The 26613-nt window shown below is 37.8% G+C and overlaps 2 protein-coding genes across 3 annotated transcripts in view; one reads left to right on the top strand and one right to left on the bottom strand.

Annotated features, from left to right (window-relative positions):
• Positions 1-22893, bottom strand: part of LOC117305055 (CD9 antigen-like) — a 29417-nt gene extending 6524 nt beyond the window's left edge. Inside the window, exon 1 of one of the 2 annotated variants that reach the window (XM_033789768.1) lies at positions 22489-22893. In XM_033789768.1, coding sequence (XP_033645659.1) covers positions 22489-22569 — 81 coding nt within the window. In that variant the 5' untranslated portion in view covers positions 22570-22893. Of the gene's footprint in view, positions 1-5411; positions 5573-22488 lie in introns of those variants that run through there. The other variant, XM_033789769.1, reaches the window with a different exon arrangement.
• A 2614-nt stretch (positions 22894-25507) lies between these two features.
• On the top strand, positions 25508-26502 carry LOC117304974 (gastrula zinc finger protein XlCGF7.1-like; the record flags this gene model as incomplete). Its single annotated transcript, XM_033789634.1, has 1 exon — positions 25508-26502. A coding segment is annotated over one exon (981 nt), but the record flags the coding sequence as incomplete, so codon positions are not given.
• Positions 26503-26613: the final 111 nt, after the last annotated feature.

The following is a 26613-nucleotide window of genomic DNA, read 5'->3' as shown; positions in this document are numbered from 1 at the left end:
CTACCTTGAGCCAAGCCAAGTCACCCATGGCAACCAACATTCTTAGCTGGCAGGGTCTGTGGCAAACCAAGGGGCAATAATGAGGGGATGGGTTTACAACAATCCAAAGGCCTACATGATGTGGAGGTAGGAACAAGCACCAACTGCCCAAACTCCAAACCAAACAACCACATAGTTAAGCACACACAGGTCAAATAAACTTGTACAAGTCCCCTGATAACCTTTTTTCCCCCGGTAAATATCCACAACAACTCAGTATGGTCCAAGTGCTTCTTTAGCCCCAACATAGAAAGTCTAGCCTAAAATAACACCATATCAAACAAAAAACAAATATTCCTCACAGTGTTTCCCTCTTTTACATGATAGTTCTAGTTGAACATCTCTCTCTCAAAAAAGAGACTTACAAACCAAAGTTTCAAGTCAAGTCTACTGATCGTAAAAACAAAAGTACAAATTCCCAAACACAAGCCCCAAGGCTATTTTCTAGACAGGATTTTCAATGTGGGCTCAGGATTTCCTGTTCTAGAGCGGAGGTTTCAGATAAAAAAAACAACACTCAGTAAAATAATCAAATCAGAACCATGAGGCAGACCATCTACAACGTTGTACAAATAAAGTTCACCAGGACCATTGGCTTGCCCTCTCTAACTTCCTCAATACAAGTAAGAATTTTGACGTAATTTTATTTGTTCCAACAAGTTAAGTTAGAGACAATTAAACTAAACGACCAATTAGATCCATCTCTTACCATTGGGGCCTTGTCACAGCTTGCAACTGTCGACCAACTGCCTAGCTAGCTACACTTTTTCAAACAATGTCTTACATTACAAACTATCCCCAAGATAACTAAAAGAAAATTGGCATGAGAATATTTTGCCTTCGTGGAGTTTGCCTGGAACGGGTTGACTGTAAACTGCTTTGCCTTCGTGGAGTTTGCCTGGAACGGGTCGACTGTAAACTGCTTTGCCTTCATGGAGTTTGCCTGGAACGGGTCGACTGTAAACTGCTTTGCCTTCATGGAGTTTGCCTGGAACGGGTTGACTGTAAACTGCCTCTTGGTGTGATACAGCTTTGATTGAACTCAGTGATCATGATGTCCATTTCAAAAAGATGGTCCGAAGAATTGGGTCTAGTCCTAGAGTTATTTTTTAAAAACTTAAGGCTAGTCCTACAAGACTTTTTGTGAATACCACCCCACATGAGTTGAGGAAACTTCAGAATCAATGTAACAGCAAGCAGTAAATGTCTGGTTTGATTCAGAGAGTCATAAACAAAATTGACCTGTTTAGGAATAATTTCCTACATCAGTTGAAAGTTACACCGCTGTAAATCATGCAAGATGGGTGTGTCTCGACTTGTCAGTATGAGCAAGGAGGTAGTTGAAAGGTCACTGTGCTACTCCAGGCACCAGAGAGCCTTTGTGCCCCCCCCCCCCCCCCAAAAGCCCACAGTCTTCAGTACCTGTTTAAAAAATTAAACAGGGTCTCTAAATTTCTGATTCTCTACCACCATTATCAACACACTCCAGCAAATCCTTACTGAGTGATATCAGCCATGATCAGCCATTGCAAGGTCAAAGTTCAAAGGTCAATACTAAATTCTGTACTTGAACCCTTTGAGTCTCAACAAAGTTGTGTTTAGTCCATTAACGTAAACAAGTGCACACTGTGCACCCCAAAACAGCAAGACACCTGTTTTTGAACTCAGACAACATTCACACACTTTCCTGACACCAAGCTCCACGTCAACCAATGGAGCAAGTTGATTAATGATCTGTTTATAATATTAATCATCTGATTCAGATATAAAACACACCACGAACAAATCATTTAAGAGCAAGGCTAAGGGGATTGTTCTTTAACAAGTTACTGCTATCAAACAGGAACAACTATTAGGAGGCCAAGGTAAAATGGTGCCTAGTCTGTTTGGACACTATTGATAACTACCTAAAATAGTTGTAAGCATAATAACTTACATTACAAATGTACTTAGTAAAACCATGGTAAAATGAGCAATGGGGAGCTGTTTATAGTGTAAAACATTGTGAGAAATGGCTCCATCTGAAGTAACATACAGTTATTTTATTACTGAAATATAAAAAGACTTCAGGCATCTGAAAGCACATAAGTTTGTACAACAAGGGTGTTTGTTCTTTCATTATTCTCTTGCAACTTTGAAGACCAACTTCTTCAGTCGTCTGTTCTCCTAGAAATGGATTAGTCCACTGTGTTTTTACACAAACAATCGACACAGGTTCACTTGTCAAACTTGTTTATTTACTTAAGGGAAACTGCTACCACTGTAAACTACAACAGCGAGCCTTTTTAAACACTGTTCCCACACTATTTCCACTTAAATCTCAAAACACAATAAGCAATCGCAACACCATCCCTTCGTGTCCCCAAGTTACAAATCAGTTAACCAGACAAAATGTTCCACTGCAATATGACTGAATTCCCACTGGCATACACCACTTTATTAGTTTCCCCATAGAGCTAGGACCTAGCTATATGGTTTCCATTGACTCCCCTCTCAGCACTACTTCTAAAGTTGCAAGACTGCTTCCCTAGGGGCTGAACTTGCAACAATTTGTCCTTGAGTTTCAGACAAGGTGTTCAATACTTCTGGACTTTATAGCTCCATGATCAGGGCTAAACAGGGGAAGGCAGGTTGCAGGAACTGCCAAAATACTTGGGTTTTATAACAGTGTTTTGGGATAGTGGACTGAACACATTGAATACTGTTGTGAATTCAAAAGAGACATAAACAAATTCTTATTTTGAAAAAAAAGCAAAACATATTTTTGTTCATCATTTTGAATACTAAGAATGTTACACATTTAAAACAAAAACAAAGCACAGATTGTGTGTAAAAGCAGAGTACTGGCTATGCACAGAAGAAAATCTTTGCAATTGACTTTATTTAAAGGGATTGTATAAGCTTGGTGATTGGAACTGTTTGTTTGATATCATATGTTGTAGCATAGAGTAAGCTCTATGATTGTAGATACATTGGAATACACAAGCTGAGACATGTAACTGTCAGTAACGCTTCTCAGATTCAAACTTGGGAGACAAAAATTTACATATTTTTCCTTCCACTTACTTCAAAGTATAAGGGTCTCATAATGCTTTATAAACCCAAAGCTGCTGTTACTTCTTAAAAAGTAAACTTGGAGGCCTTGCAGGCCCTCCCTATACAAGTTACGATATTTGATACAAGCATCCTTCTCTGTCCTTACCATGATACAAGGAAATGATTGTTGGAATTGTTCAACTTACAATTGATTACCTTTTAGAGGAAATGAACCTTGATAGAGTTTCATTTCTTATTTCGATTTCACTTTCCTTCTTACATTGCAGATAAAGAATGTGATAAATTTAACCATTCTTTACATGATGACAGTTAGTTATTAAAGGGAAGGTATAAGTTTGACAATCACTCTTAAATTAATGACAGTAAAAACTACTTGTTGGAATAGAAGTACAGCAGCTTCCGATAGTATAAAACATTTTGAGAAAAATTTCAATTCAAAGTAGTGTGGTTATGTAAAACATAAGTTCTTCTACCCCACAATTTGAATCTGAGAAGCTTTACTGCGATTGTGTATTCCTTTTAGGGGTTGTACATCGGCTTCCGGACAAATTCGCTCCGGATTTTCAGCAATATCTCAAAAAAGTGACTATACATTTAATTAGGATTAAACCAACCGAACGGTCCAAAAACCAGAGAAACACATTGCCTTTTAATTTGATCATTTTGTGTGGAAAAAAATGTTTGAGACTGCCCTTCTTGTAAAATGTGGCTGACATGTCTGAGATTTAATTTACAGGATTATAAATAACTTCTTTAAGACATCTGCAGTAAGGAAGAAGGCGGGGGCGGGGATTGAATTACTGGAGAAGAAGTCCGATATGATAAATATATTATTTGGCTAAGTGCCAAAGTCACATTCATGACATTTAGCAGTGTCTTAGGTCTCCACTGAGATCTCAGTCTAAGACTTTAGCCCTTTTCACATGACTGGTGAAAAACATTCCTGGTGAAATTTTCTCAATGTTTTGTTGTCGGTATAATTTAATAAAATGAGCTTTGTGTGAAATACAGACAGCGATTCGGATTATGCGTAGACATAATCGTTCCGGACTGTCGGTGATATCTCAAAAACCCGACCACCTTTTAAAATGATTTAAATTAGCAGTTTAGTTTTATTCAATAATAATTGGTATCTATATTTTTAGCGGATTAAAACAATCAAACAAACGGTTCAAAATCCTTTCCCTATAAAGAAAGCGCAGAGAGAAAAATGTCATTCGTGGATTCATTGAATGGATGATTCGCTCCAGCGGCGAGGATTTCAAAATGTCATCAGTTTCATCGTTCCGCTCTGTTTATCAGGGCTCAGTAGACCATAGCATCTTAGTCACGTACCCTGAACACACTGTGGCAATTATAGTTCTTAACACAAAAAGGGCCAGACTACTTCTCCTTCTAGCCTCAATTTGAACACATTAGTTGAATGTGAGAAACAAAAAGATGGCCAAGCCATCATCAGAATTTATTACAAAATGGAAATGTCAATTTTAATAACCTCCAGCTAGAACTTGATCATTATCCTCAGTAATCTAGATCAAAAAGCAGGACTGGATTTCTTTATAATCTTGAGAAAATGTCAGCTGTTGTTTTCTCACACCTAAGTCTGAATTAATGTTTAGTCTTACATTTCTCATAGTTCCTGTCTGCAATGGTGTACAGAATCCACATAAACCACAGAAACAGTGTTTCATTCCAAGTAATGAAAACTCAAGTTACAAATAACTCAAGTTTTACCAATGAATCAAGTTACCAAATAAATTAGTTGTGCATTGAACTGTGACTGACATAACTGTTCAAAATAGAAAAATTTTTAGATCAGAAAAAATAAAAGTGATATTTTCGGTTCTGCGAAAAAACTTAAGGAACGGGCCTAAAAAGAGTATGCCGACATACTTTGTACTACTTATAAACACTAAAATAAGGTACAAATCTCATGAAAAGTATGCGGTGCGATTATATTGTAACCCTCCATCCTCCCGAGGACTCAATCAACTCAAAACTCCTGCAACGATGAAACTTGTTTAACAACTTCTTAAATTTATATAGCTTTTCGAAGAGGTTATACATTTACATATCGCAGGGAAACACAGAAACAAGAGTCAACCATAAAACTAAATTGCGATTAGACCTACTAAACCACAAACACACTTTTCTGGGTCCATCAAAATTCTGAACCAAAAAGCCTAGAAGAACCGAAGAATAAAATTGAAGTTGAACTGCGACCAAAGAGCCCTACTCCACAAGCTCTAAAGTAAAAGTAAAACCGCATAAGTTCAGATTTCACAAAATGTTTTTTACAATTTTTAACAACTTACCCAAAACAAAAAGTTGAATGCAAACATCAAATACTTGACACATGCCACAAAACCCGACACAGCCATTTCGGAAACAAGTTTTCTTTTCAATAAAATCCAGAGAGAAATAAAAAGACCACTGCGCCAGCAAGCCGCCAAACGAACACCCACTCTTCTGAACGTCCCGGCAACTAATGAATTATTGATATCCAACATTGGATGAATTTCAATTATGTTTATCACGTGAAGCCCAAATGGGCGCATAAACAATGAAACACAAAAACAAACCCCAATAAACATTAACCAAACAAACGGCGCTATAATCCGCTTTGTACGGCTACAAAGGCGCCATTTCTATACGAGCGTGCGCAATTTTGCGGTATACTGATAACAGAGCAAAGGACGTCCCGCTATGATTGGCTTTATTGTTTTTAGGGACCGTCTAAAAATAAACACAATGAAGGATTTGGTTGCTTGAATTTTTATAAAACAATGTTGAGTTTCCTGGTGGTGATTGTTTCCACGGAGATGGAACAATGTTAAACTCCAGAGTAAATATTTGCACTTGTTTAATAGGGTGTTCGTTTGTTTGTTTGTTTTGGTGTTTGTCTGTTTGTTTTCTTTTGTAGATTGTGCGATGTTTTTCTTATCTTCCTTGTTTGCCATTGGTCATTTAGTACCCTTTATGCACAAGTTGAAATAATTAATGGCATGTTGTTGACAAAACTTTACAAAATGTGTATCGGTGTCAGTTTCGATTCAAACAGTTCGGTGATACCCATTGCGTTTCCCGGTGATGCAATGAATGGTCCTTGCTTTTCATTTTTTGAACTTGGAACCCTAGATAATAAACGGCAATTTGCAATAACAATAATGTTCTTCCAGAAAAGTGTTGTTTAAAATTACTTACGCACAATATTGTCAAAGTTTTTCAGAAAATATAAAAAAGAAAACTTTATTATAGCATGCATCATTAGTAAGGTAGTGTTTGCCTATAGCACCATTTAAAAAGAGATTTTCACATATCAGTATCACCTGAAAATCTCCTTTTTTGAAGAGTTTTGATTCCGAAAACCATGCAAAGTTTTAAGAAGCTTCATCATGAACAAACACTCCAACTATTCAGTGATTATTCACTTGTTTTCCCGCAAGTATTTTTTTATTCACGCAACGCAATGAATTCCTATTTATTTGTTAGCAAATAATTTTGGGAATCCTGCTGTACTTTCCTAACAGTGTTTTATCATGGAATGGTTTTATCAGGCTTCCGCTGTTTTGATATCCTACTTAGTTCCTCCATGGAGGTAATGCTACCTCCATGGTTCCTCCACGGTTCCCCCATATCTGAAGTCAACAGTGTTTGAGTCGGCCATCTTTTTTTGGTAATTTCGAATGAAAGCTCTTCAGTAATGTTGGGACTCTTCTGAACTTGTAACATCATAATTTATGCAGATCTATATTTGGGGAAATGGCAAGCAGGGTCTATGTGGTCCATTCTCTATGGTGTGCCAAATCAGAAACTGAGAGTTGATTTCGACTTGATTTCGATAAAGCATGTTTAGGCGCAAGAGATCCAGCAAAAGCTCAGTGTCATACCGCCCTCTACCGTGCATTTATGGGGGAACAATAATTTCTGAAGAGAAAAAACAATAGTTATCGTCTGTTGAATGATGATAACAAAATGTTCTAAATTATGTTTTATACAGTATCTGGCAGCATTCTGCAGTTTTTATTAAAATAATCCATATCATTTGGAGATTCAAATTCCGATCTCTCAAAAAAGATAAATAAATTATGCTTGATTTTGACAAAATATTCCTCTCCCCACATTCAAACAGCTCAATTAGTTGGAAATAATGGTTTAATTCATTCAATGTACCATTATTAACATAGCTTAGGCGGCAGCCTGCCGCATGACGTCAAACTTTATGGTAACTATAGTGTGCCTAGGGCGCCGCCTATGGCCAGCCATATCTGTCAAATTATTGTTTCAAGATGGAACAAAATTTAGACCAATGTTTTTTTTTATAGGAACACAATGACGTCCTCAAAGGCATATAATAATGTATGGAATTTGCATCAGAGTCGACCAATCCATAGATTATATACAAACAATGGAAATACAAAATATTAAAGGTGAAGTTTAGGCTTACGTTTTGGTCTTTGGAATAGTTCTTTTGTTTTAACCCTATAAATGTAACAAAGACAATACAATACAAAATCATCGGTGAAAATTTCATTTCAAATCGTGGTAGCTTATACAAGTAACGCTCAGTTCATACGACCAGCTATTTGCTGTATAATTACTCCAGAAATGACGTCACACCGTTGCAAGTTGCAGTAAATCACTTAAACGCTGACAATAAATTATTGAAAAAACATGTGAGAGCTCCATCGGATGGGGAGTTAATGCTTAGGGTTGGCATGGTAAACTTCAGCAGATGCTAGAGGGCGCATGTCTAATCATCTGCAATCACGAATTTGCAGAACCATACAGTCACATAAATCATAAGAAAATCACGAAGCCACTTCTTTGAGCCAACCTCAACAAATAAAAAGGCCACAGCACTATCGGTCCATGTTAAAAAAAAACACTTGATTTGCCAGCCAAAGAAACTCCACCACCAATTAAAGGGGCACACTGCCTTGAGAACATCCCAAAAATTGCTCCTTATCCTAAAGACGAGTTGTTCATGTTCAAAAACACCTACAGTGTTTTGTAATTAGTGAGATAGTGATACAAAAACAAACACCTGAAATTTGCCTATTGAAACACAGTCAGCGAACCACCAACATTCTGTAGAGTCAATCATGAATGGTTCTACAACATAGCAGTCGATTTTCCGACAATGTGAATGACCCTTTCCTGGCTAAATCCGTTGTTATGTCAGATCGGAGTTGTTGTACCTTTCCACTTTCTTCCGCCGATTTAAAATAATTCAAAACCATTCAAATTTAATAATGTTAAGTGCATAGAACAGCAGGCAAGATATATAATTAGATTCAACGTTAGACTTTAAGACGCCAGAGCGCATGCCCACTGGCGAAATATCGAAGGATAGTAATTAGCCTGGCGGACAGCAAGTTTTAAAGGTGTGTTGTCATCATGATCTTGTGTGTTCGGTAATGGTTAAAGCCATTGGACACTTTCGGTAAACAGTAATGTCCAAGGCCCACACTTCGTGTATCACAACTTCTATATAAAATAACAAAATAAAATAACAAACCTGTGAAAATTTAGGCTCAATCGGTTATCGGAGTCGGGAGAAAATAACGGGAAAACCCTCCCTTGTTTCCGCACGTTTCCTCGTGTTATGACATGTGTTCAAAATAAATTCGTAATTCTCGCTATCGAGAATTGATATTGTTTTAATGTTTTCTCAAAAAGTAAAGCATTTCATCGAATAATATTTCAAGAGAAGTCTTTCACCATTACGTTCTGTGAATCCTGTAAATTATTTGTAAATCTGTGACCTTTTTTTTCTGTACCGAAAGTGTATAATGGCTTTTAGGAAACTGATTCTCATTTTAAAAAAACAGGACCATGCTATTTTGCCAACTGTTTTATTTTCCCAACTTTACTACGTGTTTGGCATTTCTTGATAATATTTATAATTATGCCTTGAAAAATAGAGGATAACTTCCTCATTAACCAACGATGTACCATCCCTATATGATATATTTCTTTAAAAAAATCACCATTCCTGTAATATTTGTTTCTTGAAATCTATAGAGGGTATGAACAATGTATGATTTTGAACTTAATGATCATTTTATGATGAAATAGAGGACTAATGAGTAATCTCAAACAATGGTAACGGACCTTTCTTAAAGACAGTGGACACTACTGGTAATTATCAAAGATCTTCACAGTTGGTGTTGTATCTCAACATATGCATAAAATAACAAACCTGTGAAAATTTGAGCGCAATCGGAGTTGCGAAGTTGCGAGATAATAATGAAAGAAAAAAACACAATTGTCACACGAAGTTGTGTGCTTTCAGATGCTTGATTTCGAGACCTCAAATTCTAAACTTGATGTCTCGAAATCAAATTCGTGGAAAATTACTTATTTCGCGAAAATACATTACTTCAGAGGGAACAGCTTCTCACAATGCTTTATACTATCAACCTCTCCCCATTACTCGTAATCAAGTATAAGGTTTTATGATAACCAATAGTGTCCACTGTCTTTAAGATAAATCCAACCAACAAATGCAAATACGGTGACCAATATCCCCTTTATAAACGAAGGGAGCAATTCATCATCTCTTGCTACACCTCAGTATACCAAAGCGCGGCAAAGTGAATCATCAAAAGTACAGGATACCTCTTTAGGGGTCGACTCTACTAAAAACAACTTATTCGACATACAATTTATTCGAATACGTAGAATGCATTTATTCCAAATAATTCAGGCCTGAGTCATCGGTCATCAATCATCAATCAGCATTACTCCAATTGAGAGGAGGACTGGAGTCGATTACTTTGATATCGGGGTCGATTAGAATGTATTACACACACGTGTAATTTGCCCGCCATAAGGTTGTGGAGTCGACTCTACATCTTATTCGATTTAAAATACTCGACTCAATAAACTAAGTCGATTACATTTACATCCCGATCGGTTATGTCCGAATGCAACAAAGAAATCTGTATACTCTTGTAGTTACCCCCTCAATAACAAAACATTACGGAGTCGACTCTCCATTGAATTCGACTGTTAATACTCGAATCAATCCACGATGGAATCGATATTGACGCCTCTGAAATTATCCGAATACAAACACGTAAACCAACAATGAAAACACTGTTATCAAAAAGGTTGTAGAGTCGATTTCTGCGTCATAAACACGATTTTGCGCCAGAAGATGACAGACTTTGTCATCAAGAAGCTTTGTCCATCCACTAATGTTATACAATTACGATTTACAGCTGTATCTAAAGCGAACATCGTCATGAGTATAGCCGAGCAGAGATCCTTATGTCAGCACAGGGGCCTGTCAAGTGATTTGGCCCCTTGGCACTTTATCTAATTAGACCTCGCAATCTGGGGGCAGGACCCAATTTCATTAATCGTATGTGCTTCAAACACATTTTTAGTTAGCTTGCTAAGCTTGCCTTAGCTTTCTAGCTTGCTTTTAGTTTAATACCTTGTATAATGCTTGATTATAAGTTTGCTATGCTTGCTTTAGCTAAGATACCCTATATTGTAGAAAGTTAGACATTGGTTGCAAAATCACACTTTTTTTCCCCGCGTTATTTCACCGTTTAATCGGGCACACACAAAACGAAACAAAGATGAAGTACGTTGACATTAAAACAGGAACTTACACAAACAACTAAAAACTTAACTAACCGACCACCCGCTCTGGAATTTAATTGCAAATTTTTGTACAATGGAAACTCCTTTCAATAAGGGAAGTTATTTCCTTATTGCCATCATTTTCTATAAAAAGCATTCGTAAAAACATCACGTTCGGTTTCATATAGATAACCACTGTGTGGAAGTCTCACATTTTCATTTCAGATTTATACATAAAATTAATTATTATTATTAGTATATTATTAGCGGTACTCTTATGACCAATTGAAATACAACTGTCGCACGTTTGTTGTTTTAAATATAATATGCTCATAATGTTGGAGTCAGGTAATGCTATTAGACAATATCAACAAGCACAACCCTATTTGTGTTTAAACAACGCATGGTTGGCATGCTTGGTCCAATATTGACCTGAATGTGATTTCATCCGGTCCAGTATTTACCCTACATATATTGCCCTTAAGTCAACACATATAGGTCAGATGTATTGCGGTCAGAAAAACCAGGTCAAAATATGCATCCCCAAATTGAGGTCCAATATCAATTCACGAGGTCAGTAATAGCTATAGCCAGGTCCAATATTAACCCTCCATTATTGCCTTTAAGTCAACACCCAGAGGTCAGGTAAAATAAAATTTAATACACTTAGGTCTTATGTTGTGGTCAGCAAACCAGGTCAAATATTCACTCCTAAGGTAAATCCAGGTCCAAAATAAATGTTCACAAGGGGTCAGTAATAGCTAACCAGGTCCAATATTTACCCCATTATCGGGGTTCTGCAACAACAGTTCTAAAGTCCCTGCATGTCAATATAATGCCCTGGGCCGTTCATTTGCACTGGCAGCCACGTTCTTTCATCACAGAGCGTTTTTAACGTGATGTTTATACACGTCTTCGATTCAACAGTCGCAATGGGAACAACTTGCCCAAAAAGACTTTACCGAGAGAACATAATGAAAAAAAGCATCGAGGGTCGCGTTCCACGCCGTGGATCGGTGCTCGATGACCGGCCAGATTTTGTGCCCTCGAGGGAGCAATAAACCGCTGTCATTATGCGAGAGTGGGCAGTCGGAAATGTCCCGGAAAATGAACAATAAATCAAGCAGCAATCTAAGGAGGAGGAGTGGGCATTTAGACGAGTCATCAGCCTGCTATCACTCAGTAATTATGATAATTATGTAGGCTATTTATATTCAACATTCCTCAATAATAAAAAAAATTCAGATCAATTTGAAACTATAGTTTTTCTTCCCGCACCCTATGTTTGAAATAATTTCGTTGTTGTTTGTTGTTTCTGCTCTCCCTTGTGGCTGTTTTATTGTGATTTCTTTTTTCGAGAGGGATAAGTATTTCACTGCACGTCGTGTTCGTACATATCTCCTCGATCACACATCCGACTTATTGCGGAGTTTTTCAGGCTAGAATATTTACCAGAATCTCCGGTCTGTATTATCGGACCATCGTGGGATTCTGAATGTTCAAGCAGCCAAACACTGAGATATTAAAGAATAACAAATGACACTGGTCAGATCTCCTGGGCTTCAAGACGCCTCAGTCTCATTCCACTCGAAATATTCATCCTCGTCGACTTACAATCATGTAGTAGAGTATGCCGAGATACCAAAGACAAAGATACATTATTGGCATGGGCGACTAGTGAAATTTACTACTCGACTATCGTTGATTAATGTTGAAAGAGATAATGTTATATAACATCCTCTTGAATTGGTTGGTTTAATTGACATTTTTCATAGACTATTCCCTTGCTTTAGTGACTATGTAGTCACCAGCCTTGTTGTGGAGGGTAATGTTGAAGTATGAGCGCTAGATGGTTAGAGCTATCCGGTGGGGGGGGGGGGGGGGACACAGGATTGCATAATAATCTGGTGACTGTATTGAATAATTTGGATACCAACAGTATGTTTAAATTATGTCGCTACCTTGGGAAAAATAGTATGGCGCCATTTTATGGAATTGTAACTTCCATTGCAAAGATGTACCAAGTATACGTGGAACGTGACTGGAGTTGCTAAAAAGGTTACTCTCTCTCTGACGTCATTATTTAACGGCCGGGATTTGAATGCTGATAAGCTGCACGTGTCTCTCGTTTCAACCCGATGTGATTCCCTCTTAAAGCTAGGGAGGGTCAATATGTAATGCAACACCATTCTTGATAAGGACTTGATATTTGCGTGGATACGACTAGAATTGACCTGCTGAAGATGAGTTGTATGTTTCATAGTGGAGGCCTCAAGAAGGAGGCCAAAAACAATGCATGAAGCAAGGAGTGAAAGATCACAAAACGCTCATTAATGTGAGATTTTGAATCCTGAAAATGGTTTATAAGTATAACAAAAAAAGGAAACAAAAAAATGTCACAAAAGCTCAAAATTAATGTGATATTAAGATTCCTGGGAATTTATTTTATGTATGAAAAAGGGAACAAATATCACTTTCAAATATTAAAAATTGTTTAAGGTGTGCGTGCTCGGATGAATATTACCTACAGAGAGCGTCCTACAAGTAATTAATACTTTTGAGATGCCGACCGAGTCGACCTTTCACCCCAGCTGCTGTAAGAGTATCTTGACAAAGTGCACCTTCACGCCATGCTCTATTAACACTTCGTCTTTTTCTCTAAAGCTACTAAAATTCCAAAATCATCCAGAATGTTTGTCCCAAGTGTTTATCTCTTGAACACCATCTGTCTTGGAAGATATTGAGTTCCAACATTACTTTAATCCTTCCAGTTGAGTTTGACATTCTACCCCGTACACTTTACCCACAAGTACTAAACCTCGATGCTATTTTTAAAGGAATACCTCTGCAAACTATCCGTTACACATTCAAATTGACAGGCCTCTATTTTGACCCCGGGGTCACGACACGAGGTCATGACCTCAGGTCACACACCTGACACGTTTTCACCTGCCGTGAGCCAATTTGTATCTCACCACGCAAAATGTCAAGGAGCAAAACAACGTTGGTTTATTTATATCAAGTCATGCAACCATGGCGATAAACGTATGAGGAACCTGGCTGGTGTCCAAAACACCGACAGTGAAAATACATAGTACAGAGGATATCCTGGTACTCTGCGCCATAATTAAGGTCAACACAAGGTTGGATTTTTTTCTTTTTTCTTTTTTTCTTTTTCTTTTTAACGCAGTGGTTTAAATTAATCTCTAAAAACTGCAACATGCACTATAGGTGACCTGTCGTAGCTATCTCATCATTCTTACATGTAAACTTTAATTTGGGAAAAGTACAAAACACACAGAAAATGCGTTTTTAGTGTGTGAGTTTCCTTAGCCCACAGGTTAGATTAGTGGTTTCTTTCCCATTCTTTTCACCTCTGTAGACCCCGGTTCGAATCCCGATCAGACCAGACCCTTTCATGTATAGATTGGGTTTTCAATCCCACCAAATTACACGGGTTTCCCCCTTTTAGGGTTTCCCCCTTTTAGGGTTTCTCCCTTCTAGGGTTTCCCCCTTTTAGGGTTTCCTAACCCACATCTAAAGTTGAACGATGTTCTTCTCGTTTCCTACATACAATCCTGTGTTGACGTTTATGAGTGTTTGCTCCTCTAAGAACGTGCTCTGCACCAAGCAGTCGTGAAACACAATCACATTTTGGGTGATAATTACTTTGTGTATAGTCCGTATTTATTTGGCCTAATGACAAGAAAGAGCACGACATGGCTCCGTGTTATCCTTTCTTCCTTAGCCAGAATCTACTTCCGGTTTGTCATAAACTCAACCACCACAAAGTCAATAATTTTTATATTCTGATCCCAGTTTCCTCGTTTAGACCATTCTCAAGTCCTCAGTGAATAACATTATTACTAAACACAACGTCTGACAGTTCATATAATCAATCAAATCATAACCAAACATAAATAAATTTGATAATATACCGAGGGTGAACTGTGGTATCTATAGATGTTAAAGGAGGTCGCATACCGCGCATTCTATTCCGCTGCGATTCTAATGCGTGTGCCTTATGGCATGGAGGATCACTGCAGTAACACCAGCGTGGGTTAAAGGGAATGAAGTTTGGTAATCTTAAATTAAATGGCAATAAAAACATTTGGTTACAGAAGCCTGCAGCAGCTTTCGTTTAAGCATTTTGAAGAAAAAAAAACATTACTATATGCGTTTCTCAAATCGTGTATTCCTATTCGTGATTATTCTACCTGTGTGGACATAACCGCTACAGATTTTCGGCAACATCTCTCTCTCTCTCTAAAAAATTACTTTTCTTTAAAGGTAACATACACCACTTCATTTTGTTGGAAGAGTTAATTCGGGCCCTTTCTTCTAGTTGTCAATAGTACAAAATCCAAACTATATTTGGAAATATATTGCTCACAGCATGTTGGTAAGCAAAGTATCAAAGAATTAACTGGCTGTATAAATGCAGTTTTTACGCCATTTTCTCAGCGTTGATGACGTCACGAGTCGCTTTAAAGTCCATGAATTATGCCGGTATACCGGCTTTTACAAGAACAAGCAAATATTAATATTTACCCACGTGTTCATGTTTACTCCTACAAAAATAAAGTGAATCATTTGTTGCAATACAAGTATGGATATAGAAAACCTTTAAGCACCCAGTGACACCTTTGGTAATTGTCAAAGACCACCATTCTCACTTGGTGTATCCTAACACTAGGCATACATAACAAATCTGTGAAACTTTTGACTCATTGTTGGTTATCGAAGTTGCAGAGAATCATAATGAAAGAATAAACACCTTTGTTGCACACATGTGTGTGCTTTCATCAGATGCCTTAAAATGGCTTCAGACCCCGATTTTATTGAGAAACTACTTCTTTCTCCAAGTGAGCCGTTTCTCACAATATTTTGTACAATCAACAGCTCTTCATCGCTCGTTACTAAGTAAGTTTCTCTGCTAACAATTATTTTGAGTAAATACCAATAGTGTCATGTGCTGATACTATCAACAGCTCTTCATCGCTCGTTACTAAGTAAGTTTCTCTGCTAACAATTATTTTGAGTAAAATACCAATAGTGTCATGTGCTGATACTATCGGACAGCTCTCCATTGCTCGTTACCAAATAAGTGTTCATGCCAACAATAATTTTTTAGTAGTTACCAATATTGTCCAGTGCCTTAACTGGTGTATATTTCTCAAGATATACTGGGTCGGTCTGTGAGACTCATTCCTAGCCCCACTACGTCTCAAGTATCTCAGTGAGGTGTGAAACTGTAGCTTCAATTTCGGAATGGAAACCTTTATTAAAATACCAGCATAGCAGATGGATAAGTTTATACAGACCTGCCATGAAGTGTCTCTGGGATTTTTTCTCTCCGTTGATGTATCCAAACCGGTTTTTATTCAGAAGGATATGTCATTGCTATGACTTTAATTTTGCAAGAATATTTAATTATATGGAACATATACATTTGGTTTGTTGAACCGTTCGATTGTCTGAATCCTATACAAATGTAAAAACACGAATATTTATACAAAAATAAATTACCCGTGAAAATTTCATCTCAAAAGGTGGTAGCGTTTTTGAGATATTGTCTACGTTTCTGACAATAACGTTTCTCAAATTCAAAATGTTGGGGTATCTTTTCCCAAAGCCACATTACTTCAAAGTGAAAATGATTCTCAAAATGATTTCAAATATCAAAAGGCTGCTGTATTTTCTCCTCACCAAGTATCGTTTTTAGTTTAGTTTTAAGAGGGGTTACCAAACGTATCCCTTTAAACAGATCTTTCAAAACAAAGTCTGGTGAATGTTGCGGCAACCAACAGCGCAGACTTAGCCCTTAGGTCGTGAATAAATTACTTCTCATGCTGAGCAGAAAATTACCACTCGGTTGTGGCGAGTGTCTCAAGATCATATCGCTAGTATTCGTATAAAAGGTTGTAATTGATTTAGACCCGATGGCCACACCATACTCAATAGACCCGCCTGTGGGGAAAGTTGCTTTTGAAAGTGTTGCTTGATTTTTTTTATGTCAACCACTGGTTCTCATTCAGAACCATCACAACTCAAACGAGATTTACACATGGTGCTTACCACAAACCTCACCTGATGTTTTGTTACGGTAAAACAAAAATGAGAAACTGATATTAAGTGTGAAGTTAGTACAGCTTTGGTCAAAGGATTCAAGATCCCCGATCTTTTTTGCAGCAGACATTGTCAGAATCAATAGCATTAAAACCATGGCTCCATAATTCTTCACTCAGTATTCACTATGAAGTCCTTGGAGTTAAGACTAGTCCTAACTCTTGGTGAAATCGACCCAAGGAGATTTAAAAATGTTACAAAATGTTGTATACCTTCAAAGAGCTTAACCATTCCATGAGAATCATCATGCCAAAAGCTCTCCACTAGAGAGTTCCTAACTTTGTCCTTTGACCCCGCAGGACAATGCCCGGAGTTTATCTCCGGAACATCTGAACTTTCTTAGGCTTAATTATACTTCAGGTTTACGGAGTCGATACTGCCGATGACATTTAACGCAGATGGTGTGTCGAGTTTATTGATGCAGCGTGTGCAAAGCATACCACTATACCATGACACAAAACACACGCTGAATTTTAATTTTACACCAGTAAACATTAAAGGGAAAAGATATTTAAACTATTTTGTCAAGGATTTATCAATGAATTTATAATTGTTAAAAAAAAAACCGCGTAAACCAAAAATGTGTTTTCTGAACTTGAAAAATACTAAATAGAGTTTCCAAATTTGGACTAATGAAGAGGACTGAGAAAATTTGTACTAGAAAAGAGGATGGCCAACATTTCAAAAAGGCCCTACACAACTTTTCACGATGCATGCAATAATATTTTACAACATTTCCGATACCGTATACATTAACTTTATTCAAAGAGCACGTTCGCTAACGCGTTTGTGCAGTAACTGCACGACAGTTCATAATTCCATGTGAAGCTGAAGGCCTGCAGCTTTGATCCTGACAGCACAGCTCCTTTAAGATGATTGGTCTGCGACCGTTCTCTTGTAGTATTACTTGAAGATGCTGCCGCATATTACGAATGCTAAATATTGCATCGTTGATTGACCGTCTTGATTTATTTTCCATCGGGCCAAAGGAGGAGGAGGAGGAGGCAATGATGTTTGGGTGATTGCGATTTGTTGATTTCCATGAGATGAGATTTCACACCGCGTGTTGCAACACAATGATACCCTTTGCAAGACGACGCTACTCAGCCGCTACTCTAACTCAAAGATGCCTTGGAGGGTACGGGAAATGGGCCACGTGGTCCTTCATCATCACACTTGTTTTTAGTAATCTCGCGCAGATGCAAAATCTTGTACATTTTAATTCAACATGGCCGTCTCGACGAAAGGAACTATAATTTAAGAATTAAAAAACATTCTTAAGCAACAAGCCCCAATTATTTATATAAAGAGCTGCTTAAGCATAACAAGTATAGCTCAGCATAACAGAGTAATGCTTACCATAATAAGGTTACCCGCTAAACTATACCATGTCACAAGTTCAATTTGTGACTGGTATCATGCTCATTTCTGCTTAGCAGACGATGGTCTTATACCATTTATGCCTTTTTGGAGTCGATCCTTTGTGCACATTTTGACCCCCATGATGCGCGCGTGTTGAGACGAAACTGCCGTAGATAAAACGCGTGCAATCTAGTCTTCTTGTCCATCCACAAGACGCTTTAGTCAACCCAGCCTGAATCATTGTTAAATTGAGCAACGAGTTGAGTCAAGACTAGTGAAACCATTAAGTTCTGCATGATTATGCAAGAGGCAGACAGCTCATCAAAATCTTAATGAAGCGAGACATTGATTAACACGAGCAGAGAGTGAGACTACACTGAAATACATCTCATGATTTCAAGCTCGAGTGTTATATTATGGTTGATTGGAATTTAACCAACAACCCATGGCATGCAATATGTATATAGGGCAAATTTCACCGAGTAATTGCTTAGCAGAAAATATTGCTTAACATTTTCCTGCTAAGCGAAAACACTACTTCATTGAGCTGCTTGCATGAGCAGAAATATTGCTAAACAATTTCCTGCTCAGCAAAAATAAGCAGGATACCAGTCACAAATGGTGCATGTGAAATATTGGCTCGTTACCTTATTCTGCTCATGGCATTTGTTTTGGGCTTCGCGTCCGTCATTTGCGCCATTTGGGTCAACTAAAAATGCACATTGGCTCAAAAAATGGCGGGCAGGATAGGCACGTGTAAAGTGCACTGCGCGTTATGGGTCAATACACAATTACATTGGTCACCGTGGGCCAGTGGATAACTGCAATACTTGCAATCACAAGTTTTGGGGTTCGAATCCTACCATGTTAAAACGCTGATATCACATTGAATATTGTCGTCTAGTTTTTTTAATAACGGTTTCTTGATTTGCAAGACGTTAAACCATAGACTAAGGACAGAGATAAACCAATGTTTGTATAATAAGAATGTACGAGAGAGAATGCATGATGCCAGCTTGGTGCATATATTCCCTTGTGTGGGAGTTTGCCGAGTTCCCTTGACGGGAAGATCATCTAAACAGCAAACAAAACAACGAACGAACACTTGAGTTACTGTAACTCAACATGTAGATACAGGCCGACACTTCCAACATAAACTTTCGCACCTGTCACCGCCGACCCATAAACCCATAACAGCACAAACAAAGCCTGCCAAAGACGTTTCATTGAACTGCAAGAACTACATATGCTAACATTGCAGCACCACAGAAAGAAACCTGTCATAAGACTGGAGTAGTTGATACAATTACATGGGACAGGTTCACAGGGGTTTCTTACCGAATAGCTCTATCCCACGGTTTGGCCATCTTTAAAGGAACACGTTGTCTTGGATGGGTCGAGTTGGTCTTTGAAAAGTGTTCTGTAACCGTTTGTTATAAAATGCATATGGGTAGAAAGATGTTGTAAAAGTAGAATACAATGATCCACACAAACATGCCTCGAAATTGCGTGGTTTTCTTTTTACCTCGTCGACTAACACGGTCGGCCATTTATGGGAGTCAAATTTTTGACTCCCATAAATGGCCGACCGTGTTAGTTCGCGACGTAAAAGGAAAACCACGCAATTTTTAGTGATACTTGTGTGGATCACTATATTCTACTTTTCAAACATCTTTCTAACCATATGCATTTCATAACAAACGGTTGCAAACGCTTTTTATAGACCAACTAGTCCGATCCAAGGCAACGTGTTCCTTTAAAGGGACGCGTTGGAAAAGAGTTTAGACTATCATCTTGTTTGTAAAAACTTATCAGTAGGATTTGAAACTTTGCATGGGGTGGGAGTATACTTAGTTACTTTTTTTAGTTAGGTGAGGTTTGTGGTATCATCATATTGTGTGCATCTTTTTTGAGCAGTGTTGGTTCTAAAAAGAACTGCGGTTAACAACTTATTATGAACGAATGATACGTAATTTTTTCGAATTGGGGAAAATATTATTCATTATTCATTGTTGTTTTAAAATTAAGAATTATTACATTCGATGTGGCAAACAAAAACATTTCAATCATAAAAACTTAGTCATAAAAACTTACACAACCAATAATGTGCACATAATTGCTTTAGACTTTAATTGGCATTGGCTCTTTAAGAAAAACCACATTCAATTTTGGCATTTACTCTTACAATTAACATTCACACACCGCAACACCAAAAAGAGAAAATCTCAATATCAAATCTCAGACGTGGATTTACACTTCTGAACCCCATTGGCCGCCAGAGCGTGGACTAACGGCCTTATCCGGGACAAATGGCGCGGCAGGACGCCGGGTCACAGAGCGCCGAGGGCCCCTGTGTCTTATTTCATTCCGTGACGGGCATAATCCACGTAAAAAAATCCATTTACAGTGTTGTGCATAATTCACTGAGCTACAGTTGTTCGTAATGTCATGTTTGGTCAACATGTTCCATCACTGTATACATACTTCAGTTGCATATACACATGCCTAACACACCCGCGCCACCCACAGCAATGGTGCTTAAATGTTTTTGCTGTGATGATGCCCTCTGCAAACTTAAATTATACTCAATTATGCCCATTTATACCGGAGGAAAATTGCTACGTCTCTTCAAGAACGACATTCAGGGCTTGTATATATGCAACCATAGAGAAAGGGCAAAGACGATACAGTGCCACCCCCCCCCCCCAAAAAAAAAATCAAAATTTAACCATGGTCGGGTTCGAGATGTCAGATTATGTTTTAGCCAAATACCTCCATTATCAAAAGGCCACTAATCACTCAACGACAAGTGTTACGACCTCATCCCATAGAGTCTTGAAGCTCGAGTGCATTCAGCCATCTTGTACATGGTACCCTTAGCATTTTGTAATAATAACAACTATGTATGGCACATTTAGGTTCAGACTATACTTGTACTAAATTAATTATTCATTTTCACCACGAATTACCATTCGTTTTGTATACAAATAACCCATGTTGAGATTGTGGACACAACTATCAATTTGGTTTTGGGTGTATACATGGGGGAAGGGGGGGGGGGGTAACAGTCCGGTTATTTATAGTCTACGAACATCATTTCTGGTCACTGGCCGCGATATCAGAACAGTGAATAATTTCATGAATGTGTATTTTTATTTTTTTATTATTATTATTATTTTTTTTTTTGGGGGGGGGGGGGTAATAATAACCACACGTTGTATTGTATGAATGTGTAATAATTAATTGTCTCTCAAGCGTCTTCTGCGACGATTTATGCTAATAAAAATTAGAGGCTAGACTCTGCACACGCATTTCCAATGAGTCCTGTTTTAGGTCACTCACTATTTTTTTAATTTTTACCCAAACTGTCGCAGTCTACACACATGCACGCGTCTCTTTGTGTTTACTTTGTACAGATAAAGTCTGTTATAATGCGGGTGCAAGATGTGTAAATAATGTCTAGGTGAGACTTGTTGAAGCCAATGTAAACAGTCTCTTTCAACAACATGCATTCCACGTGTGGGGCGAGTTTATAAAAATATTATTTCAAATTTTCACCCCCAAATCACATTATTTTAAAGTTTTATAACACTTGTAGCCGATGTAGAAAAAAGTTAATGCACACAATCAGGAAGCATGATTCGGGGGAAACTTTTTAAAGATATTACCCCCCCCCCCCAAAAAAAAAAAAAAAAAAAAAATATATATATATATATATTTAGTTTACACAAGACACAGGTCACAGGGTATGTGTTCACAAGACTGGGTTGCGTTTTTAACATTTATCGAGAAATTCTAGTTTAATTTAAACTAAAATGGACAATTTGAACATAGATGGTGCCAAAATAAAACCTAATGTTTTATTCCCTTCTGGTATTAATTTTTCTTGTTCTGAAATCAACGGTAAATCGACCGTCCCACGCGTTCCACACTTTACTCTTTTTGCATAATCTATCCTTTAACCTTGCATTATGTATTAATTAATTTCCATCATACAGGAAAGTATTGATTTGTTAAATTGTTCCAGGACAATGGCTTTTCATTATGCTTGTTTTTCTTTCTCTTAAAAGACATAATGACAGCTGAATCAGTGTGATTAAACAGAGAAATAAATTTAATATTTTGCATCCTCATTCAATGTTTTGGCAAACGTCATCCATCACCCACACAGACAGAGGTCACGCATGCACGAGGAAAAGACAGAATTTTATAAATAAACACAACATCTTATTTCCGGATAGATGACATTATTTCTTAAAACTGCATTGTGGATTGAGTATTTCACACACAAAATATACTCACCAAATTGCTTATGCACGTGGTTACAACTAGTATATATTTACAGCAAAACACTGCAGTGCCGGCATCGCAAGAACAACACATCTTGGTTCCGAATGGAGCGGATGTATGAAGCCTGGGTAGGGGGGAAATCGCTTCGATCTCTCCCGTAGAATTTCCTTCTCGTGCACGGTAGATTCGTTCCACGGTGTCGATCGTCGAGGGTTAAAATCACCGCTGTGTGTTGTTGATGTCAGGGTGTTTAAATCACAGCTATATGCGTGGCTTGTACAGTCAAGCGAAAGGTTCTTTATTGGTGTACAAAGACCCCTATGAATGGGGCATCAAAGAACTGTCTACCGTCGGTTTTTTATTGTTCGTGTGTGTGGGATAGTTTATACGGTGTCGTTATGTGACAATGAATGAATACATGTATACAGAGAATGCTAGCTGCATGCTGCTACACACACTTATGCACATGCACTTTAATGCAAATGTACATGATGTGTACATGTACGCTCTATGCATGTACACATCATTGTGTTAGGCCGTGTCCGAAACGACGACTTCAGCTACAGCTACGTCTAGATCAGCGCGTCTACCAGTGTTGAAGAATAGCAGACGCGCGCGATCTAGCCGTAGCTGTAGCCGAAGTCGCCGTTTCGGACACGGCCTTACTCGCATGTATTTTGTCTGTAATACATGACTTATAAATACATAAACTGAATGGTATGGGTGTACACATGTGCATGTTCTAGGTGGCAATAAAAATAGGTCTACATGTAACTTGTTTTAAACTTTGGCAGTTATTAATCAACGTGACAAAATATTCCGGTTTCATTTTCATTGGTTTACTTATTACTTGAGCATGTGTCATGAATAATTTAACCTTAGAATATTCATCTGCAGGCCTGCCTGTGTATAAATAATTAATTACCAGCGGTAGCCGTACTGTGCTATGAATATTAGTGAATAATTAATTAACTATAATTCACTAGCTGCTACTGTTCATATATTTTGATGTATTTATTTGTTTACGACAGAACATAAAGGAAGAGGTTAAAACTATGTAACTGAAAATAGGTGATTTTTTTAATTGAAAGATAATTCTGCTTCTGCTGTAATCCATAATTAGTTTTGGTTAGAAGATCTTTTGTAGGTTATAATAATTCAGCTTCTTTTACAATAAATCATTACTATTTTAGTGAAACAACATCTATCTCTCCCGGGCCAGTTGGTCCACACCAAATATGGTCATTTCGGGGAGGATCTCCAGCCAGCAGCAGAGACAAGTTCATAGAGCTGCTGCGTAAGCAGAAATTTGTTGGTCGACACATTCTCTGCTAAGCAGAAATGAGCAGGACACCAGTGCCAAAATGGTGGCATGTGACTTGGTAGTTTGGCTGGTAATCTGGTGTAAGCATTATTTGTTGTGCTTATTTATACCCTCGCTGATCATGCAGGGTTTTTGAAGATTTCATCTATATCGGACGATTGTGGTGTTTGCTGTTCATCCCCTCTTTCTTAGCTGTTCTTTTTCTTCTTCTTTCATCTTTTTTTTCTCGTAAAATATGACTTAACACGTCTGTTGTGTATAAGACTGTTTCTGAATAATGAGCAACTGAAAAGAAATCCCCTGGCATTCTCAACGAATAGGGAAAAGGATCCGGAGTTTAGTAGGACAAAGAGGGCGCTTTGTACAGCAAAATATAGAGGGCGCTTTACTGCTGCTTTTACACCACACAGTTCCTGTGCCAAAAACCTGAATTTTTAAACCCCGTTATCCTTTGTTCACAGTTAAGTTTGGGAACCAAACGGTAAGTAGTTATCCTTATCTTGGAACCAACATCATATTCAAACGATAAGCCTCAAATTTAAGGTTAATGTACTTTTACTTTTTTAGTCTGAGCATAATTAAACGGCACGATCTACGTACCAACCAATTAGTTAGTTGTATTATATTACATTAGAGAATGGGTTGCTGTACAGCAGCTCTGCTGCAACACTATATCGTTACATTTCAACATTAAATTGGGACGCAACAAATGTATATTATAGGTCCCGTGAGTCGTACTATTATTATCAGTACGTTCTTGTTAATATTGATACAGTGGTAATTGTGTCAGATACGTTCATAAAAAGGAGAAATGTTCAGCTAAAAATAAAGTAAAAATCTGATGATGATGTCAACAAAGTCCAAAGACGTACTGATACTATAGTGATACTCCTACTACCAAGTACCATACCTACCTATATATGTGTATGATGAGGTTTGTTCCGCTATCAATAGCGGAACGGACCTCATAGTTTTAGGAGTAAACATACCAAACAGTCTCACTGAACCGTGTTGAATTTCTGTTGAGCTGGCCCACCTTGGCTCTCTTTATACAGTCTTAGCCTAGGCTCTCAGTCTCTATAAGACGTCTAAGTTAACATAGACATTTACATCGTTCTTGTCTAGTCATCTCATTCTAATCCCTTTACCTCAATTTTAAGAGGCAAAGCAAAGATTGGTGTCGTAGACTTAAAATAGTTCAAAATGTCGAAAACTTGTCCTAAAATGTTTCTCGTTGTTCAAGCGTCTTGAGTATTTAATAGTTAATGCTTGGGCTATCAGTATTATTGAAGATGCTTACTTTCTCTTTTCTTCTTTATCTGCAGATAGACCAGTGTAACACTGTGACCTTTGACCTCCGCAACCACCAGTAACTTTGACACTTTTGAGATTTTATCTACATGTAATAACCACAAACATTGAGAACACTGAGCTGGTCTGTGAGTGGAGACTTTCTAAAGTAAGCAATTACTGCTTAGTAAAATACAATTTTGTACAATGCACCACGTCACTGACATTAAAAAAGAGCTTGATTCAAGTGAAGTTAGTGAAAACAAAGTTAGTGAAAACAAAGTTAGTGAAAACAAAATTATTGAAAACAAAGTTTGTGAAAACAAAATTAGTGAAAACAAAATAAGTGAAATCATAATTAGTGAAAACAAAGTTAGTGAAAACAAAATTAGTAAAATTATAATTAGTGAAAACAAAGTTAGTGAAAACAAAATTAGTGAAATTATAATTAGTGAAAACAAAGTTTGTGAAATTATAATAAGTGAAAACAAAGTTTGTGAAAACAAAGTTAGTGAAAGCAATAGTTTGAGTCCAAGTTGTTTTCGTCCTAGTGGTAAGCCATTAATATCTGACACTTGTGGAAAAACCTGTGCGGACACAGTCACATTCGAAGAACATCAGCCGACTCAAACTGTACAGAAACAATTTATTTGTGGCGTTTGTGGTCAAGTCTTTACTTCCAAGGACACCTTGACCTACCATCGACTCATCCACGCTGGAAAGAAACCATTCGCCTGTGAAACTTGTGGTCGAGGTTTTACAAACAATAGCAATTTATCGCGGCATCAAAGAGTTCACACACACGAAAAACCTTTTGCGTGTGACTCTTGCGGAAGGGCATTCAGTGATAAATTCAATTTGAAGCAACATAAGAGAACACACACGGGAGAGAAACCATTCGTTTGTGACATTTGTGGAAAAGCCTTCCCGCTGAAAAGCACTCTTATAAGTCATCAGAAAGTCCACACTGGAGAAACACCATTCAAGTGTAATGTATGTGGGCAACTTTTCTCTTTTAAGAGTAGCCTGACCTCCCATCTGCGGGTCCACACTGGAGAGAGACCATACGTTTGTGACCTTTGTGGAAAAGCCTTCTCACATAGAACCACCCTGACAGACCACCAACGAGTTCACACTGGAGAGAAACCATTTCAATGTGACATTTGTGAGAAAGGCTTTTCCCGTGCTGACTCCCTCAAAAATCATAAAAGAGTCCACAGTGGAGAGAGACGTTTTGCTTGTTATACCTGTGGAAAAACCTTCATTAAAAAACACACTCTGACGCAACATCAGCGTACTCACACAGGAGAGAAGCCAAATGTTTGTGACGTATGTGGGAGACGATTTTCTCGTACTGGCACTCTAAAAGCCCATAAGAAGCTACACACTGGAGAGTGATGGAAAAAAACTTTTGGAAGAAAAGCAGGACACATTCATTTGTTACGTTTTTGGTAATTGACCTTTTCTTCACCAAGTACCTTTGGGGAGAAAGCATTTTTGCTGTCTGTGAAAAAGCCTTCCCA

The sequence above is a fragment of the Asterias rubens genome, chromosome 22 (genome assembly GCF_902459465.1).
Source record: "Asterias rubens chromosome 22, eAstRub1.3, whole genome shotgun sequence".
Classification (NCBI taxonomy): Eukaryota; Metazoa; Echinodermata; class Asteroidea; order Forcipulatida; family Asteriidae; genus Asterias; species Asterias rubens.
The sequence above is the reverse complement of the archived record's forward strand: the minus strand, read 5'-3'. Positions and strand labels throughout refer to the sequence as shown.